Source organism: Cololabis saira, chromosome 21, assembly GCF_033807715.1.
Source record: "Cololabis saira isolate AMF1-May2022 chromosome 21, fColSai1.1, whole genome shotgun sequence".
Taxonomy (NCBI): Eukaryota; Metazoa; Chordata; class Actinopteri; order Beloniformes; family Belonidae; genus Cololabis; species Cololabis saira.
In genome coordinates this window covers 32,698,728-32,719,659 of record NC_084607.1, presented here as the reverse complement: position 1 = coordinate 32,719,659, position 20,932 = coordinate 32,698,728, and the positions used below count along the sequence as shown (strand labels likewise).

Here is a 20,932-nt window from a genome sequence, read left to right as displayed (position 1 = left end):
GTGCACTGGAACCCACATCAGCACCACTTCAACACCCCTCCTTTTCACCATCTGATTGGCTATCAGAATCTCATACACCAGATCGTTCCGCCCCTTGGACATCCCAACACTCTTCACCGCAGACACAGAATCACAACAGATCAATACTCCACGACGATTCATCAGCTGTTCTGCCCACCTCAATGCCATTAAAATCGCATACAACTCAACGGTATACATTCAAAAAATCTGAAGTTCTCATATATGATTGCACATTCTGCCTGTGCACGGTAAAAGCTGCACCTGTCTCTTGATCTTTAGAACCATCTGTGAACACTAACACATGATTATTGTACCTCTCAGTCACATGACACTGAAAATCATTGGCCAAGTCTGCTTCCTTATTCTGCTCCCTAATTTCAAGTAACCTCAAGTCAATCATTGGGACTTGCAGCTCCCACACAGGTACCACAGGCCACAACACTACAGGGCCGGGACGCTTCCGTCGTTACACCAACGCAGAGCCTACGGCGTAGGGTACGCGTCCATTTAACGCAGAACCGTAATTCAGGCTTTAAGATCCGTTTACAGCGTGTAACTGAATGAGAGCGTCCGACTATCACGTCGAGCTGCGTGACATCGGAAGCTCTCTGTCCACACTGAAACCGTTAAACTCGCGGCCAGTTAGGACAGTCCAATACAAAAAAAAATAAAGCAATGGAATTGATTTTGTCGCAGAAGCTCGCTCTCATGGGACACGCTTTGTGTACGCAGCCGCTACTCAGCCCGGAGTGAGGTTTTGTTCCCTCCCCTACTACACGTCATTCAAGCAGCCAATCAGCACAGAGCCTCATTATCATAGTCCCGCCCCTCAGGAGCACTCACAGAAAAGAGGTCAGAAGCGGTAAAACTAGAGACATGGCCCACAGGCTGAATTTCTGATTTATGTAGAAAAAACAAGCTTTAGATTGTTTTTAAGACATTCAAGGCCTGTTTAAAATATACATTAAATGCCATAATAGGTCCTCTTTAAGTTGGACCTTTGGAGTTCCTAGTGTGAGATTTCAACGCTTCTTGAGGTTGGAACTTGGAAAGTCAGACAAAACTCCGACAAAATCAGATGCACGCACTTTTCACTTTTTGTCCACTTTTTTAATATGTTGCTACACAAGTTTAAGTATTAAATACCACTGACACGTTGATGGATCCCTAAGTGTGGCTCGCAGGTCCGGATGACGTAAACACACACAACTCACACAAAACATATTTTGCCATATCAATAGCTTTATAATATGATGTAAACTTCTACTTACTCACATTTGTCTTTTTTCCTCATTTTTATACAGTATTGTAGTTTTTTCTTTCTTTAATTTGTCTTTTTAATTTTTTGGGGTATGTACTTTTTTCTTTTCTTTGTGTGTGTGTGCGAGTGCGAGTGTGTATGTGCTTGTGGTGTGTGTGTGTGGTGTGTGTGTGCTGCGTATGATATGCATTTATGTCCATGATAATGTCCATTTTTATGCTCATTTAAGGAAGTCCTCTTGTCAAGCCCCTAGAGGGTTTTTTTGGACCTCCTTGCATATATGCTGTCTATTGTTTTTTTATGGTAATTGTATTACTGACTTTTTTGTGCTAAATAAAAAAAAATCAAATCAAATTAACTCAGTTTTGTATTTTAATGATTGAATTTTTATAAAGGCCACTTTAATACTTAATTTGAACCGCCGCAGGGTTTTCGGTTGACTTTTGTTTTTTTTTCACTTATATTAATTTTTTTTTTAATTTATTGGAATTTCTTTTTTTTTTTAACATTTGCAAAAAGTACAATGATTACAAATCTTCACATTAGGCAATTTCAAGTTGAATTATAACATATAAAGAGTATAAATCAAATAAAAAACAAAACAAAAAGCACATTATAACCAGCCAGGGGGGATGAAATTATAACAGAATAAAGCCGAAAACATTTACATACATTTATGGTTTTGATTGCTTTTGAGTTTGTAGAAAACTTAATAAAGTCCAGATACTGATTGAATTCACAATGAAAAGTAAAAAAAGAGGGTTTTTTGTGTAAGAATCACTTATCTAAAATCCAAAAAATAAACCAAAGAGCCCACCGGTCACCTGACCGTGGATGAGGTCACCTGACCGTGGATGCGGTCACGTGACGCGGGGGCGGTCACGTGACCTCTCTCCGTTTAGGTGCGCGGCTGGACGGCGGAGACGCACACATCAACCATGGGCTGGTTCGGAGCGGCTTTCAGCGCCTTTCTACTCGCTGCATTCACCAACAAAGGTACGCTTTATAAACGTTCACGCGATGGCGCCGCGGGGACTCAAATGTAACGTTTGTGTGGGTTTTATTTCCCCGCCGGAGCTTTTAATAAACTCGTCACAGTAGAAACGAAAGTACAGGTTCTCGGTCACGTGACGGTTTGCTGCTCAGGTGTTGTAACGGTACCTGTCCTCCGCAGGGACCCCCACTCCCACAGGGACCCCCGGGGAGGACTGGGGCTACGTGGAGGTGCGGGAGGGGGCGCACATGTTCTGGTGGCTCTACTACGCTGACGGCGCGGCCGCCCGGCTCCAGGACCGGCCGCTGGTCATGTGGCTGCAGGTAGGACCGGGACCCGCAGGGACCCGCAGGGACCCCCTGGCCCTGACACTGGAGCATCCTGGGCAGTACTCGAGTTGTAAAAAAAAGAATCAGGGGGGATGGTGGATTTTATCATATGGGGACAGATAATTTGTGCTGATTACAAATAATATAATATATTACAAATAATAGCACTGACCAAAACAGCTGCAGAAATACTGCAGGAATGACATAGCAGCAGTTAAATGCAGCCTTCTGTAAGCTTTAAATATCCACTGGGCTTACATCAAATACATCAAAACACAACAATAAAAAACACTTTTCTGAACTTATCAATATGACTCTGTCCTTCACAGGATAAGTAAAATGGATCACTGCAAAAACTCAAAATCTTAACAAGAATATTTGTCTAATTTCTAGTTAAAATGTCTCATTTTAGTAAAAAAATCCCATTACACTTAAAACAAGACTCATCACTGGAAAAAACAATTTTCATTTAAAAGAAGTAGAAAAATCTGCCAGTGGAACAAGATTTTTTTGCTTGTAAGATATAAGATAAAGATAAATCTTGTCCCACTGGCAGATTTTCCTACTTATTTCAAGTTCAAATTTACTTGAAACAGGTGAAAATTGTCAAATAAGTTATTTTTCTGGTGATGACTCTAAATGTTGAAATAGCAGTAAAACCACATTCATTGATGAAATGACATAAGGGATGGGAAGGAGGGATGACAGTTTTACAGGGGGGATGATTTTGACCGTTTTTATTTCAGGGGGGATGCCACCCCCCTCAACTCCAGTACTGAACCTGGGCCTGCTCCAGGGTCCTGCTCCAGGGTCCTGCTCCAGGGTCCTGGACATGGACTGCTTCTTAGCTGTTATTGGGTCTGAGGTGTTTGCAGTGTGATAAACGAGAGAATATCTTTAAGAAAACTCAGATATTGTTACTTTTTATATAAACTTTAAGTATGGCTTCACAAGGGTTGCCAACTCCCTGAAAAATAAATAAGGGACACCTCAACCCGATTGCCTTCACCCTTCCTGGCGTGGTGAATTTTTTTGCCCCTTTTTTTGAGTGAAATTATTTTTTAACTATTTGACTCGAACCTGAATTGAATTAGAGGCATATTTTTGAATGCCGTGAACACATGGAAAACAAATGATTATCCAGCAATTCACATAAGTATCTTTCCTAAACAGAAAACTGTGCTGCTGAACTTAAAATTGTATAAATTAATATGAAACAATAGAAAGAAAGCAGAACATCCATCCTGTAAAAGTGCACATTTTTAGTGCAATAACAAAAGTGCAAACAGAAAGTCTGTAGAAAACTTGTAAACATATTTGTGCCTCAAAGGCCATGACTGTTGCTACAGTTGGAGTAAAACAGAAAAAAATAACTTATGAACTCAACAGCTCAATGCCATTTTCCATTGGCATTGTATGATTTATGATTTTTTTTGACTCTCACAGTAATACGGGACAATGTGCATCCCTTTTCAGCTCAATACAGGACGTTACTTTAGTTTACGGTATAAATACGGGACGATTCAATTTTTCAAGGGACAGTTGGCAACCCTAGTCTTCATCCAATTTCAAAAGCCTCTCGTCCATGTGGGATGCAGTTTCTAGTGAATCCCATGTGTGGCCTTAGCTGTGACCCGGAACCAGGTTTCTCTAAATGTTAGAGTACTTTAACCTCAGAAAACACAAACTGATATAAGAACACGCGTTCTGAATTAATGGTGTGAGTTTTGCATGAGTAGAATCTGGCAAAGTCAAAAGTTTGACCCTCTCATGTCTGCTGGTGCTTCCTTAAGGCTGACCTTCCCTTTTCGGCAGACGTAGAGCTGGTGTGACTAGATGAGTGATAACTGATGACTGAGTGCTTTATTTTAACCTGAAAGAGGAAGTTGTTGCTCATCCAGCAGTTCTGTTGACGGTTCCCATGAGAGGTTCCCTCCCTGAGAGCTAGTTCAAAACCACTGACCCGTTTGGAATCGCTGGGTTTTCTTTATCAGTTTGTTGGTAAATGTGAATTTCATCCATTACATTAACAGACAAACCCACTGCAGTTAAGCTGATAACTATATTAAGTCTTAGTTTCACATCTTTATTGAACAAACCCATTAAAAAATGTACAGTGCTGGAGTCAAAGCTAAGTAAACCAGCACACTATTATTATTATTATTGTTGTTATTATTAATTATAATAATATTTATCACTGCTCTGGAGATTAATCGAGTATTTAATTTAATAAATGTGGTAATTTCCGAACACGACGATGTCCTTGTATTTCAGGGTGGACCAGGAGGATCAGGAAGTGGTTTTGGCAACTTTGAGGAAATTGGACCCCTGGACAGAGATCTCCAGCCCAGGAAGTCCAGCTGGGTAAGATGGGAGCATTTATGAGACTAAAGTCATCTTTTTTTTAATAAAAACTGCAGACTTTAGGGCAGTTTCAGGCTGTGCAGCTGATCTGATCCCAGTCCCAAGATGCTAACACATGCAGTTCCTCCACTGGATCCAATGCGCAGAACCTACATCTGAATTCTCCTTAAACACTTTGAAGGACACTTGCAATCAAGGTCCTGATGTAGCCCTCAGAGTTCAGAAGCTATGGATCACGTATGGCGCTTTTCCACTAGTACCTACTCGGCTCTACTCAACTTGGCCTGGTTTCTTTTCCATAACAATTCAGCTGGAGCAGAAGTAGGAGGTTGGAGTGAAGCTGCTGTGACGTATTTGATTGTGTGATCTAAACTAAGAAGACAACACTAAAGATGTAGAACCCGGAGGAGATGATAGATGTGCTGCTGGGTCTGTGGCTTGTGTTTGATATCAAGTTAAAAAATGAGTGAGAGAAGCTTCAGGCGGCTACGCTATTTTTCTCATTTGTTTGTCTCAGCGCTGTTGAAAAGTCAGCTGGAGTCGTGAGCAGCTATGAAGAGACAGAGCTCCTGGTAGATCTGGTCGTTCATTATCGCCGTCTAGATCCCTTTTTAATTCTCTCCTCAGCACCAGGTTTATGAACATCTGCACCTCAGAGTTGGATCACCAAACAGACTTTTGCTGCCAGTGCTGGTGGAATAAAATGAACAAGAATCCGTCAGAGTGGCTCTTTCACTGATTTCCACATACTGATTCAGACGTCTGACTCCAACCCCCCGACCAATCGGTGGCCTGTAGTGTGATGATGTCAGATACAGCCGACTCAGCCGCTTAGAACTTCGGCAGAGTAGTTACAGAAAAAGTATCTACTCGGCACGTTAGACCTCTGGTGGGAAAGCACAAAGGCGAGTTGAGTCTGGCTGAGTATGTACTAGTGGAAAAGCGCCAGTAGGCTGAGACCACGCAGTCGGGGTGATCTGGATCAGTGATCCAGGGGAGGGTCAGAGTCGCTCGCTGAGACGTGTGTCCTCCTGCAGGTGCAGACGGCCAGCGTCCTGTTCGTGGACAACCCCGTGGGCACCGGCTTCAGCTACGCCCAGCAGTCGGACGGCTTTGCCACCAACGTGTCCACGGTGGCCTCAGACATGCTGGTGCTGCTCAAACACTTCTTCATGGACAAGACCGAGTTCCAGGTACGGCGCCGGGCCGCTTCAGGGTCAACATTAAAGCTTTGTTAAGGTACAATGATGCAGAACTACTGACGTCAGGAGAGATGCCTTGAGGACAAAAAGGAGGTTAGTTGGACCCTGATATTTGGTCTCTGGGACGTCTCTGAGATGTCTGGTACAAGAAGACCACGGCGTCGCAGGCTGTGGACCCTTGAAATACCGAATCAGAAAAAACATGACACTGAAAACACGATGATGGTGGTGATTTGTTCCGGCGCAGCTCACATTTGACCCGATGGTTTCCCTTGCAGAGCGTCCCTTTCTACATCTTCTCTGAGTCTTACGGAGGGAAGATGGCTGCTGCCATCTCGCTGGAGCTCACCAAGGTCAGTCAACCAAAATCAGGAGTTGAAGCTGAAACATAAGAAATGATGTCCCCTCGGTGGACGACATGCAGGCTCCAGCGGTTATCCAAGTGAAAGCCAGGAACGGGTTGGTGCTCCTCATGTCTCCAGTGCGTCTGACCTGTCTGTCTCTCGTCTCTCTAGGCTGTGGCTCAAGGATCAGTGAAATGCAATTTTGCTGGCGTTGCACTCGGGGACTCGTGGATCTCCCCTCTGGGTCAGTATGAATCAGTCTTTAAGCCTGGACGGCAACCTTTGTCCACAACTCCCCCACTCGTCCAGATTATGGACTGCTGTCACACGTTTCTTTATCTGAACAAACGTGACCTGTTTGGTGGAGACAAAGCAGTGCTCCTTGAGCGTGGTTGACGGTCAATGGTCAGAAATGAAGTAATCCAGCTCATTTGTGAGAGTTGCATAGCTCCCTGAAAGCAAGAGCTGATGGACATGTGACCTTTCCACAATTCAATGCAAAGTATTTTATTTATCCCAGAAGGAAAATTAGTTGTTGCAACAATTAAGGAAAATTGCAAAGAGTCATTGTAGAGGGTTATAGCTGTGGGCAGGAAGGATCTCTCGTAGAGGTCTGAAGGATCTCCCGTAGAGGTCTGAAGGATCTCCCGTAGAGGTCTGAAGGATCTCCCGTAGAGGGGCAGAGGGATCTCCCGTAGAGGGGCAGAGGGATCTCCCGTAGAGGGGCAGAGGGATCTCCCGTAGAGGGGCAGAGGGATCTCCCGTAGAGGGGCAGAGGGATCTCCCGTAGAGGGGCAGAGGGATCTCCCGTAGAGGGGCAGAGGGATCTCCCGTAGAGGGTCAGGTCATGTCATCCCACAATCCCCTGCTAGTTACCGATGTACTAGTGCTCTGAACACAGTGTGCTGTGTTTGTGTGTTTAAAACACCGTTTTAAAACCGCCCTGATTCCAGAAGAGGTTGTCCTCCTGCCATGAATCCCTCCATTCACCTCAAGTAAAGGCAACATTAAGAGAGGAAGGAGGTTCCAGGCGCGGTGCTGCTGAGTGGGTAATTGCTGAGACCAGGACCTGAAACCTTCCCACCTGTGTTCTCCCGCAGACTCTGTGATGACGTGGGGGCCGTACCTCTACACCACCGTGAGTACAACACAGGAGGGAACCCTGTTTTTAGTAAGACCTGGAGCCGAGCTGTTGGTGAGCTCTGATCTGTGTGCAGTCGCTGCTGGACGACTACGGCCTGGCTGACGTCAACAACGCCGCCGAGGCGGTGAAGCAGGCCGTGGAGCAGGAGCAGTTCCTGAAGGCCACGGAGCTGTGGTCGGTGGCCGAGTCAACCGTGGAGCAGGTCGGTTTTCAGTTCAATTTATATAGCATCTATTACAACAGAAGTTTTCTCTAGTCTCTTTCCAGAGACCCAGAACATAAACCCCCGAGCAATTATTACATAAACAATGGCAGGTAGAAACTCCCCTAGTGGGAGAAAAACCTTAAGCCAAACAGTGACAAGGAAAAACTCCACTTTAGGAGCTCCGACCTGCAAACATGCACAAAAGAGAAAAAAGGGGGCCAGGCCAGCACAAGAAACTACAAGAACGATGGAAAAAAATGATGGCTATGAGATACTTATAATAAATAAAAAATGTAAGAGGAGAAGAGAAGAAGGAAAGAGAAGAAGGGTGAGAGGCACCGCCCAGTGGATCATGTCGGTGCCCCCCTGCTGCAGAGGCCTATAGCAGCATATCTACCACAAAGTTATATTTGAGACTAACTATTATAGTCTTGTTCTATAGCTGCAACTATGACTACTGACTCTAACACACTAGAGTTTACCGTATTTTCACGACCATACGGCGCACTGTGTGGAAAGGCGCACCCTCAGTTTTGTGTGTCATTTTTGGTTTTAAAACACACATACGGCGCACCGACCCAAAAGGCGCCGTCTACAGAGACGGAGCTGCACACACGCGCACCGCAAAACACACACGCGCTAAAAATAGAGCGGAAGCAAAACTTAGTTTGATATTTTATTTCACTTTTCACATCAATCAAACCCTCCAAAGGTTCATATTCTGTTTCTGCATTAAAGAATTAAAAAAAACCACCGGGTCGCCGCACATAAACCTGTCTCAGCCACCAGCCCTTTTCATTTCACTCTGGCTGGAAAAGTCTGTTTAGGCAACGCTTTTCTTTTAAAAATCACCATAGCCGGCAGTTTCTGTCCATCAGCGTGGCAGGCTGATTACAAGAGTAAATAAACTTTTCATACCCCGTTGTGCTGCGGATCCCGACCGCGGCGGTCCCTCGCCCCTCGCGCTGGACCGGGTCCGCTCCCCGCTCCGCCCCCCCGCGCTGGTCCCGCGTCCCGGGTCCCCCGCGCTGGTACCGGGTTGTATCCGACAGGAGCTCCGCTCCGCTTATTCAGCTGCGCCAGGCAAGCGCCACATAAATGAGAATGTGTGTTTCGCGGTTCCGACCGGCCGGGACCGGAGGAGCCCACATGGACTGGTAGCAGGGACTCCCGGGGAAAGAGCACCGGCACTTCAGCCGGATCTGCCGCGGGGATGCGGCGATCGGAACCCGCAAACCCACGGCAGGTGCATCCTCGGTTCCCGACATGCAAAACACACGCGCGCTGCAGAACACACTCACACAAGTGTGCTTATTTAAAAATATAGCGGGAGCAAAACTTAGTTTGATTGTATTTTATTTCACTTTACACATCAAGCAAATCCTTAAAAGTTTTCATCTTCTGTTTCCGCATTAAACAGCTCAGTGGATGGTCTCATTCACGTCGCAACTCACGGGGGCTTCACACGCCCCCTTCTCTTTTTACCGTTCTCATGGTGGCCGGCCTCACATTACCGTAATTCAGGTAATAGACACGGCGCACCGTTTCTTAAGGCGCCCGGCACATTAAAAAAAAAAAAAATGTGCGCCTTATGGTCGCGAAAATACGGTACACTAACTAGAGCTTTACTGAACACTAACGAGAGGTTTACTAAACACTAACTATAGGCTTTACTAAACAGAAAGGTTTTAAGTTTAGTTTTAAAGGTGGAGGTGGTGTCAGCCTCCTTAACCCAGATTGGAAGTTGGTTCCATAGTAATGGTGCCTGATAGCAGAACGCCCGCCCTCCAAATCTACATTTGGATACTCTAGGAACTACGAGTAAACCTGCACTCTGAGAGCCGAGACCTCTACCAGGAACATAAGGCACTATCAGGTCTTGCAAATATTGCGGAGCTAAGCCGTTTTGGGCTTTTTACGCAAGTAATACAATTTTAAATTGGATTCTGAATTTTACAGGTAGCCAATGGAGCGACGCTAACACTGGAGAGACGTGGTCTCTCCTGCTGATTCCTGTCAGCACTCGTGCTGCTGCATTCTGGATCAGCTGGAGCCTATTCAGCAAATTACTTGGACATCCTGCTAACAACACATTACAGTAATCCAGTCTAGAAGATACAAAGGCATGAACTAGTTTTTCTGCATCACTCTGCGAGAGGATTTTCCTAAACTTTGCAATATTACGGAGATGGAAAAATGCTATTTTACAAACCTGATTTAATATATGGTTTAAACGACAAATCCTGATCGATAACAACACCAAGGTTTCTCACAGTTCCACTGGGGGCCATCGCAACACCATCTAGTCCCTTCACGCCGCCTCTGCGTCCTCGTGCTGCGAGCTCGCGTAGCCTCAGACCAGTAAAGCCATGTTTCCCTGCAGAACACCAACGGAGTCAACTTCTACAACATCCTGACCCAGGAGCCGGACGAGGAGCTGGCGCTGTCGCCTGGGAAGGACTTCCTCTGTAAGCTGCTGCGCCAGTGAGGGGCGGGTCGTCTGTCTGGGGTTACACGCTTCTGTCTGTGTGAGCCAGCGCTTCTGCTTCTCCCCACCAGCTCTGCTGGCTCGCCGCCACATCGGCCCTCTCCACCGGCAGTCGCTGAGCCAGCTGATGAACGGGCCAATCAGGAAGAAGCTGGGCATCATCCCGCAGAACGTCACCTGGGGAGGTACGGCTGCAACGCGAGCCGTCTTTGTCTCCATGTCTGTAGAGTCCAGTCCCGGTTCAGGCCTTCTTTTTAGAGAAACGTTCATTTATACTAAAACGCTTTCTGGAGACGGTACCCAGGATGACCCAGACTTAAAGGTCCATTATTCTCATTCAATTCAATTTTATTTATATATATATATATATATATATATATATATATATATACAGTGCCGCCGCAAGGGGTGTGCGAACCGTGCGACCGCACGGGGCCTCGCGCCCCAAGGGGCCTCGCGCTATGGGCCGTTTTTGAAAAAAAAAAAAAAAAAAAAAAAATTTTTTTTTTTTTTTTCGTTTTTTGTTTTCGTTTTTTCCCTTATAAATATCAACAGTCACATTCCATTACAGACCTAAATGTGTACTAGTCTGTGCATATCAATAAAATATATGTGCAATGATGACGCGTGTCTGTTGTTCAATACAACTGATCAGACCAAGCGCATTGACACAAGCTGCTCTGATCCAGACGGGTGGAGTTGGAACAAACTGTCACACAATGTCGAGAGAACGAGACAGACTCAGGAAATTTCCATCAGGGGATGAAAAAAGAAAAAAACTAAAGAAAATGGAAGAGTTAAATGCCTCTCTGAAAGGCTCGTTTGATAAATTTGTCACAAAAATCACCAATCCGACCGGGTCTCAAGCAGCCGTGGGGCCCCGCGTCGAGGCAAGTCAAATGATGATGAGGCAGGGGAAGGTATCCAGTATTTTGCTAATTGGAGAGTTAAAATTGCGCATATAGACACCCGATCCGACCCAAAAAACCCAAAAATTTCGCGCGCGCTCGCTACGCTCACGCGCAAGGGCCCCCCCGAGCCATTTCGCACAGGGCCTCGCAAATCTCCCAGACGGCTCTGTGTATATATATATATAGCGTCTATTACAACAGAAGTTGTCTCTAGTAACTTTCTAGAGACCCAGAACATGACCCCCAAGCAATTATTACATAAACAATGGCAAGAAAAACTCCTGTTTAGGAGGGAAGGATTTGATTTATTGTATTTTATTTTTGTACATGTAAAAAAAAAAAAAACACTTCATGAGGAGTTTAGGAAAACAAAACAAAGAATTTCATCCTTTAACACTTGTTATCTTAATTTACATGTGCCAAAAAAGGAGTAGGAAGAAGTGTAAACTTATTTAGTCCTACCCCAATTCACTGATCATTTAACCTGTATTTATAAATACTCACACACTGTATTCACACTGCTAAATAACAGTATTATTCTTATACTGTACATACATACAAACACATAGTTGAATATTTCTATATATTTGTACACACATGCCCATATAAATATTTATATAAATATACTTATTTAATTTAGAATAAGGAGATGGAGATGGAAAAATGCTAATTTACAAAACTGATTGATATATGGTTTAAACGACAAATCCTGGTCGATAACAACACCAAGGTTTCTCACAGTTGCACTGGAAGCCATCGCAACACCATCTAATCCCTCTTTAAGATGCTTGGGACCAAGAATAATAACCTCTATTTTATCTGAATTTAGTAGCAAAAAATGTCCGGACATCCAGTCCTTGATGTCCCTAAGACATGCCTGAAGTTTAACTTACGTTTCTGTTTGGCTTCATAGACAAATAGAGCTGCGTATCATCAGCATAACAATGAAAGTGTATGCCGTGATTCTGGATTATACTTCCCAATGGCTGCATGTATAAACTGAACAAGATTGGCCCTAGTACTGAACCGTGATGTCTTGATTGTTTTTTCCCATGATGCCATGCAATGAGGCCCTCGTGTTTAGGCATCACAGCTGTGCTTCCAACGATGTCAGTTCGTCCACCACAAGCCTCGGATGCTGAAACAGAGAGATGTTTAAACCACAAACTCAGGAATCCAAACTGACATGAAACAGCCCGACATGCAGGAAAAAACACTTTAGTGTAGAAACCTTTAGTGGTAACTGCAGCTTTTATCCTTGAACATTGCTCATGATTCCTCTGTGGTTCTCGTGGGCCTGCAGGGCAGGCGGAGGACGTCTTCAGCAAAATGGCGGGAGACTTCATGAAGCCCGTGGTGGACATCGTGGACCAGCTGCTGGCCGCCGGCGTCAACGTCACCGTCTACAACGGACAGCTGGATCTCATCGTGGACACCATGGGTAACGTGGGCCGTAGGGGTGGAACAATATATCGTGCCACGAAATTTGGCGATACAAAAACGTCACAATAGGTGTCGTGGAGGTGACAAACTGTATCGCGATATTGGGTTATTAATATTAATCTATTGTGTTGACTAGTAACGCGCATCGACCACACATGCCGACCGCGCCTCGACCCACAGACCAAAATCTTCCTCCGCTCAGAAGAAACTAGTACCGTTTTGGTCCCGATCACGGGATTCTTGCAGGGTTTTAAGCTCTGAACTTTTACTTATGTAAGGCTGGTGTAGAGTTAAGCCTTACCTTATTAAATAAAACCTTTTTGGGGTCGTGAGTACGATAAACACGGGACAACTTCTGCTGAGTTCCAGTGTACTTTAATGTCCCTCAACAGTGTAGGATTTTAGAACGTCAACACAGCACCTAGTGCCGTACTGTGGCGTATCACTCCGCCCAATCTAAAACAGACTAATCACTACAGATAAACTGACTAGTGTCATTATAGTCCCTGATTTACATCAGAATATAAAGAATATATTTATAAAATAATGAACCCTGAATTACCAAAATAACCTTCTTAACAAAAATAAATCTCCTCTTACACTTATAAGGTGAGCATGAATCAATCTTTTTTATGATGTAAAATTGTATGTATGTATTTACTTTTATTTATTTATTTAATTTTAGTTGTTAAATTTCTGGAAAAGAAAAAAGTCAAATCATACATGAAAGAAACTATTCAGTTTGTGGCAAAATATTTGTACTTGTATGAAACTGAAGATGCATAATGCAAACCTGACATTTACTTTTAGTTCAGTTTGTGGAAAATGGTTGGCCTGGCTTTCTCTTTAAAACTTAAACAGTTATAAAGCATTACAAACTGTAACAATAGGGCAAACGCTAGTGATGCACTGAAATGAAAATTTGTGGCCGAAACCGAAAATAATAATAAACACTTGGCCGAATACCGAACAATACCGAACATGGCTCTTCAGCAGTTTTTAATTTATTTTGCCAATTTTTTCACCATTGCATAAATCAAATACATTTGATTTAGGCATGCTTTTCAAAGAAAAAAATCTTTTACAAAATTACGTAGAAAATTAGGTAGAAAATATTTATTGAACATAAAAAAATGAAATATTTTTAATTTCCCAGCATTATGTTGTTTTGGTTCCACCTCCTGGTGAATGTTAGTTAAAATTCTTATGGGGTTTGTTTTTGGTTGGCCGATTTATTACGGGAGCGGCCTGTCTATTAGGTAAAATTCTTATGGGGTTAGTTTTTGGTTGGCCAACGATTTATGGAGTGCGCAACGTTACGGGACCAGCCCCCCAGTCTCGCGCTCAGAAGGTGTGCCGTTTTTTCCAGTGTCCGCAACAAAAAATCCCATGGGACCCAGAAAGCTTTTTTCCCGTAGACCGCAATAGTAAAAAAGAAGCCTCTAAAACTGTTCACAGGAACCTCCAGCTGTAATCACCGACAATTACTAATCTTTGTATTCTATATTTTTAAGTCATAGACTTTATATCCGTCAAAAATTTTTTATAACGGCCAGAAAAGTCAAAGAAAAGTCTCTTTCTGGGCGTGACGTCACGGCCGTGTCGGTGCCATTGATGTTCCCCCGGGGCATGATGGGAGGCCCCAGAGCATCATGGGAGGTGACTCAACTGCGCATGCTCTATGGGCCCGTGTACACGGAAGTAAACCCGGAAGTCCGAGATTTTTTCGGCACATGCGCTGGCTGAGCAGAATGCATTGAAATGAATGGGCGGCCATTTTGGGCACGGTATCCAGTTAATATTATAGATCCATGTACGGGACGGAGCGGCCAGTCTATTTCCTTATTTTACAACGCCGTTATTAATTTTCGTTTTTTTTCCCCACTTATTCCACCGAACACCGAAAGTGTTTTTTTGCCTTTTTCGACCGAACAATTTCGGTTACCGAACAATCGGTGCATCACTAGGAAAGGCACAGCATTGTTTTGTATTTTGTGTCTTTCAAATAAAAGACAATTTTTTCCAGTCATATGTTCCTCATGCAAGGTTGTTAAAAAAAATACTGCTATAATATCGTATCGTTATCGTGTATCGTATCGTGAGATTAGTGTATCGTTACAGCCCTAGTGGGCCGTGACTGTTTCCGTGCAGGGGCCCATCGGTCGTCTCCGTGTTTCGTGGTCCGTGTTTCTCCCCTCCTGAAAGAGCAGCTCCACAACAACGCTCTCCTCCTCTCAGGTCAGGAGCTGTGGGTGAAACGGCTGAAGTGGCAGGGGCTTCCAGGCTTCAACAAGCTGAGGTGGACCCCCCTGGGTGACCCGGCCTCCCCGGGGGTCACCGGGGCTTTCTGCAAGACCTACCAGAACTTTGCCTTCTTCTGGATCCTGCGAGCGGGTCACATGGTGAGACGGAGCAGCGGCTGGATCACACGTGGACACGGTAAGAGATTGGTGCTGGAGTTAAACCGGAGTGTGTTTGTGCTCAGATTCCCTCGGACCAGGGGCCGATGGCTCTGCAGATGCTGAAGATGATCACCCAGCAGGCCTGAGTCCCCGCCCCCGACGCCTCCGACAATCAAGACCACGAGCTTCAGAGATTCTCTCTTCGTGAACCAAATGAATACAGTTTTGTAAATTTCAGCCATTGAATCAATAAAAGCATGTTTTGTTTTTATAAATATTGTCTCGACTGGTACGTGGTCAACCTTTGTTCAACACGCCTCTGTTTAGTGGGTCTAATGGCGCTTTTCCACTAGTACCTACTCAGCTCGACTCGACTCCACTCGGTTTGATTCTTTTCCACCAGGGGTCTAGCCGTGCTGAGTAGATACTTTTCTGTAACTATTCTGCCGAGGTTCTAAGCGGCTGAGTCAGCTGTATCTGACATCATCACACTACAGGCCACCGATTGGTCGGGCGGTTGCACTGCAAAAACTCAATCTTACCAGGAATATTTGTCTTATTTCTTGTTAAAATGTCTCATTTTTAGTCAAAAAATCTCATTACACTTAAAACAAGAGTCATTACCAGAAAAATAACTTATTTGACAAGTTTAACCTGTTTCAAATAAATTTTCACTTGAAATAAGTAGAAAAATCTGCCAGTGGAACAAGATTTTTTTGCTTGTAATGAGAAGATAAATCTTGTTCCACTGGTAGATTTTTCTACTTATTTCAAGTGAAAATTTACTTGAAACAGGTGAAAATTGTTGTTTTTTCCAGTGATGAATCTTGTTTTAAGTGTAATGAGATTTTTTGACTAAAAATGAGACATTTTAACAAGAAATAAGCAGTGGTGGACAGTAACGGAGTAAATTTACTTGAGTACTGTACTTAAGTACATATCCAGAGGATTTGTACTTTACTTGAGTATTAGATTTCTTTGGTACTTATTACTCTTACTTGAATACATTTCCAAGACAAATATTTTTACTTTTACTCGAGTAAATTTCTTGGAAGGCTGAAAAGTACTCGTTACTTTCAGGTCTGCTCTTTTTTCTTCTTCCCTAAAATCCTATTGGACACAAGCTGTTTTTGTCAAAGGAGGAGACCTATCACAGTGCACGCTCTCCACTGGGATGTACGTAAAGCAGAAATACGTCAAGCCAGACGGGTAAAAGTAAAAACGAGTAAAAAACGAGGGCACAGACAAACCACAGACATTTATTTTCAAATGTTTGTGTCTGCCGAAGCAGAACTACCTCTCTGCTTTCAACATCGAATTCTCAGAAACAACAGTTAAAAGATCCTTAAATTAATTTAGAAAAAATATAGTAATTTACTGATGTGGAAAATAAGAAATTTAGTCTTACTCTTACTCTTACTTAAAGTAAATTTAAAAGCATTTACTTTTGGATACTTAAGTACCTTTTAAAGGTATTGTGACATCATTTTTAACATGCTTTTAACACTATTAAAAGTCTTGGCCAACATCCCTCAAATGTGTCTAAAAGAGTGTAACAAGAAAAACTTCACTCTAGTACTTTTTTCCTGGCTTTTTATTACAGTGTTTTTTTGCGCCGTGAAAAACGATTCCTTTCCCCCCTTTCCTGTCAATCATTGCTCCGCTCCTCCTCCAAACCTCCTCCTCCTCCAGCCATACGCTCACAGCGGCGTCGGAGCCGGGAGCGACAGGCGAAGCATGCACGGAAAAGCAGGAGGGCGAACCACAGCAAACAATCATAAAAATAAAGGCATGCAAGCAGCAGTGTCCCCTTATCTTAAGTCCAGTCAGTGGCCGCGGGTCTTCTTAGCAGTTTTCCTCCGGTGATTAGAACAAAAGAGGCTCTAAACAGCTCCATGTTAAGCCTCATTTATGGTTCCGCGTTAAATCGACGCAGAGCCTACGCCGTAGGGTTCAGCGTACGGTGCGCGTCGCCGCGTAACCCTACGCCGTAGGCTCTGCGTTGGTGTAACGCGGAACCATAAATCAGCCTTTATTGTGCGCTGGAGAGGAGAGGAGACAGGGATCTGGGTGGAGGGGGCGGTGATTTAGCGGGCCGTTACGTAACGGCCCGCCAGCAAACCACATGCGCCGTTTTTGCACAGTTATGCGGAAAATCCCAGAAAGCACACAATACACTGAATGTTAAAAGTTCTTTGTTTTTTGGGTGTAATTGATGTCAAGACACCCAACAAAACACAAAAAATCAAGAAAAATGTGTTTTTCATGTCACAATCCCTTTAAAAGCAAGTACTTTTCTACTCTTACTCGAGTAATATTTTGACTGAGCTACTTTTACTTGTAACGGAGTAAATTTTGACCAGTAGTATTTGTACTCTTACTCAAGTACTGGGGTCGAGTACTCTGTCCACCTCTGGAAATAAGACAAATATTCTTGTTAAGATTTTGAGTTTTTGCAGTGTGGCAAATCAGATGTCTGAGTCAGGATGTGACATAATTTCAAGAGCGACTCACACCTTCTTCTTCATTGTTTTCTTGGAACAATGGCGTTGTTTTAAATTTATATCAAATAAATGCCACAGAACGAGCAGCAGATATACAGTGGGGAGAACAAGTATTTGATACACTGCCGATTTTGCAGGTTTTCCCACTTGAAAAGCATGTAGAAGTCTGTAATTTTTATCATAGGTACTCTTCAACTGTGAGTGATGGAATCTAAAAAAAAAATCCAGAAAATCACATTGTATGATTTTTAAGTAATTAATTTGCATTTTATTGCATGACATAAGTATTTGATCACCTGTCAACCAGTAAGACTTCCGGCTCTCACAGACCTGTTAGTTCTTCTTTAAGAAGCCCTCCTGTTCTCCACTCATTACCTGTATTAACTGCACCTGTTTGAACTTGTTACCTGTATAAAAGACACCTGTCCACACACTCAATCAAACAAACTCCAACCTCTCCACAATGGCGTGCTGCTGATGCCCCCCCCCCCCTCTGGTCATCCCGCTGCTGCTTCCACCTGCCTGCTGTGTGCTGTCGACGTCCCTGACTCCCCCAGTCTGGCCTTCGGCAGGAGGGTCCCCCCTTATGAGCCTGGTCCTGCTCAAGGTTTCTTCCCTCCTAAAGGGGAGTTTTTCCTTGCCACTGTTTGGCTTAAGGCTTTTCTCCCACTAAGGGAGTTTTTACCTGCCATTGTTTATATAATAATTGCTCGGGGGTTTATGTTTATGTTTATGTTTATGTTTATGTTCATGTTCTGGATCTCTGGAAAGCGTCTAGAGACAACATCTGTTGTATTAGACGCTATATAAATAAAATTGAATTGAATTGAACAATGGCCAAGACCAGAGAGCTGTGTAAGGACATCAGGGATAAAATTGTAGACCTGCACAAGGCTGGGATGGGCTACAGGACAATAGGCAAGCAGCTTGGTGAGAAGGCAACAACTGTTGGCACAATTATTAGAGAATGGAAGAAGTTCAAGATGACGGTCAATCTCCCTCGGTCTGGGGCTCCATGCAAAATCTCACCTGGTGGGGCATCAATGATCATGAGGAAGGTGAGGGATCAGCCCAGAACTACACGGCAGGACCTGGTCAATGACCTGAAGAGAGCTGGGACCACAGTCTCAAAGAAAACCATTAGTAACACACTACGCCGTCATGGATTAAAATCCTGCAGCGCACGCAAGGTCCCCCTGCTCAAGCCAGCGCATGTCAAGGCCCGTCTGAAGTTTGCCAATGACCATCTGGATGATCCAGAGGAGGAATGGGAGAAGGTCATGTGGTCTGATGAGACTAAAATAGAGCTTTTTGGTCTAAACTCCATTCGCCGTGTTTGGAGGAAGAAGAAGGATGAGTACAACCCCAAGAACACCATCCCAACCGTGAAGCATGGAGGTGGAAACATCATTCTTTGGGGATGCTTTTCTGCAAAGGGGACAGGACGACTGCACCGTATTGAGGGGAGGATGGATGGGGCCATGTATCGCGAGATCTTGGCCAACAACCTCCTTCCCTCAGTAAGAGCATTGAAGATGGGTCGTGGCTGGGTCTTCCAGCATGACAACCACCCGAAACACACAGCCAGGGCAACTAAGGAGTGGCTCCGTAAGAAGCATTTCAAGGTCCTGGAGTGGCCTAGCCAGTCTCCAGACCTGAACCCAATAGAAAATCTTTGGAGGGAGCTGAAAGTCCGTATTGCCCAGCGACAGCCCCGAAACCTGAAGGATCTGGAGAAGATCTGTATGGAGGAGTGGGCCAAAATCCCTGCTGCAGTGTGTGCAAACCTGGTCAAGAACTACAGGAAACGTCTGATCTCTGTAATTGCAAACAAAGGTTTCTGTACCAAATATTAAGTTCTGTTTTTCTGATGTATCAAATACTTATGTCATGCAATAACATACAAATTAATTACTTAAAAATCATACAATGTGATTTTCTCACTCACAGTTGAAGAGTACCTATGATAAAAATTACAGACTTCTACATGCTTTTCAAGTGGGAAAACCTGCAAAATCGGCAGTGTATCAAATACTTGTTCTCCCCACTGTATCAACTCATCCATGTTCTCCGTCTTTGGCGCCTTTACTTCTTCGTTTGTGTCGCACAATCGAGTACGTCACAGCAGCTTCACTCCAACCTCCTACTTCTGATCTGGGTATTGAAACGAAGGCGAGTCGAGTCGGGCCGAGTAGGTACCAGGCAAAGCAAGTTTATTTATATAGCACAATTCAACACAAGGTAATTCAAAGTGCTTTACATCGACATTAAGCAGCAAGACATAATTAGACAGTAAATAACATAAAATGAAATAAAATTATGAGAAAAGAAGGTAAAATAATAAAAAGCACAAGTTGTTAAAAAGTAAGGGCAGTAGAATACAGCAGGTAAGTATTTAATTTACGAGTACGCTTGAGTAAACAGTAATTTGTATTTTGGTCCAAGACCATCCAGGTCTTTGTAGACCAGCAGTAAGATTTTAAACTCTATCCTTTGACTCACTGGAAGCCAGTGTAGTGATTTCATGACCGGTGTAATATGGTCCAGTTTCCTGGTGTTTGTAAGGACTCTGGCGGCAGCGTTCTGGATCAGCTGCAGCTGCCTGATTGATTCTTGTTAAGGCCTGTAAAGATGCCATTGCAATAATCCAACCTACTGAAAATGAATGCATGAATAAGGTACTAGTGGAAAAGCACCATAAGAGTCCTCATCCATCCCTCTGAGCTTACTCCAGCGGTCCCAGCCCCACGACTGTCCCCCCGAACCCAAACAGCAGAAACTGTCTGTGGAGCTGGGAGTGAGCTTCCATAAAGATTTGACCCCGACCCGTCACCACCAAAGAAGAGGTTCGGTGCAGGTCTCTGGACTCTCAGGACCTTCTGCCAAGGCATCGCCGGCGGCTGGACTGGACTCACCTGCCGGTACCAGAGCTCCAGCACGGAGCAGGGAGAGGTCCTGCAGAGTCCGGGTTCCGCTCAGGCCCGGCTGGGAGCTGTATGAGTCCCCACCCGAGCTCCTGCTGACCCCTAAAGCCCATAAACCGGGCTTTTAATGGGCAACCTGGTCTGTTTTTATATTCACTACTAGGCCTGTGTTGAATAAAACGATTTTCTGATTCTAAATCTGTTCTCATATTAATTCTTAAAAATCAATTCGTATGTCTAAAGATTGATTTTTTTACATTTTCTTTTCATCATTACATGACTTTTGGTATTTTTTTGTTTACGCCTAAAAAGGAATGTTTTGTTGGGCACAAGAATAACTGGTGCCATGTTTTTCCTTTAAATAAGCTTAAAAGTATCAAAACATTAAGGTTTTCA

General features: G+C 44.0%; 1 protein-coding gene across 1 annotated transcript; it reads left to right on the top strand.

The window, feature by feature from the left end:
• The first annotated feature begins 2,165 nt into the window (after positions 1-2,165).
• On the top strand, positions 2,166-15,383 carry scpep1 (serine carboxypeptidase 1). Its single transcript, XM_061712125.1, has 13 exons — positions 2,166-2,278; positions 2,457-2,599; positions 4,880-4,969; positions 6,007-6,162; positions 6,450-6,524; positions 6,687-6,759; positions 7,616-7,653; positions 7,733-7,861; positions 10,248-10,332; positions 10,424-10,537; positions 12,567-12,704; positions 14,945-15,108; positions 15,192-15,383. The coding sequence occupies exons 1-13, from the start codon at positions 2,221-2,223 to the stop codon at positions 15,252-15,254; spliced, it is 1,326 nt and encodes a 441-aa protein (XP_061568109.1). The 5' UTR covers positions 2,166-2,220; the 3' UTR covers positions 15,255-15,383.
• The last annotated feature ends 5,549 nt before the right edge of the window (positions 15,384-20,932 follow it).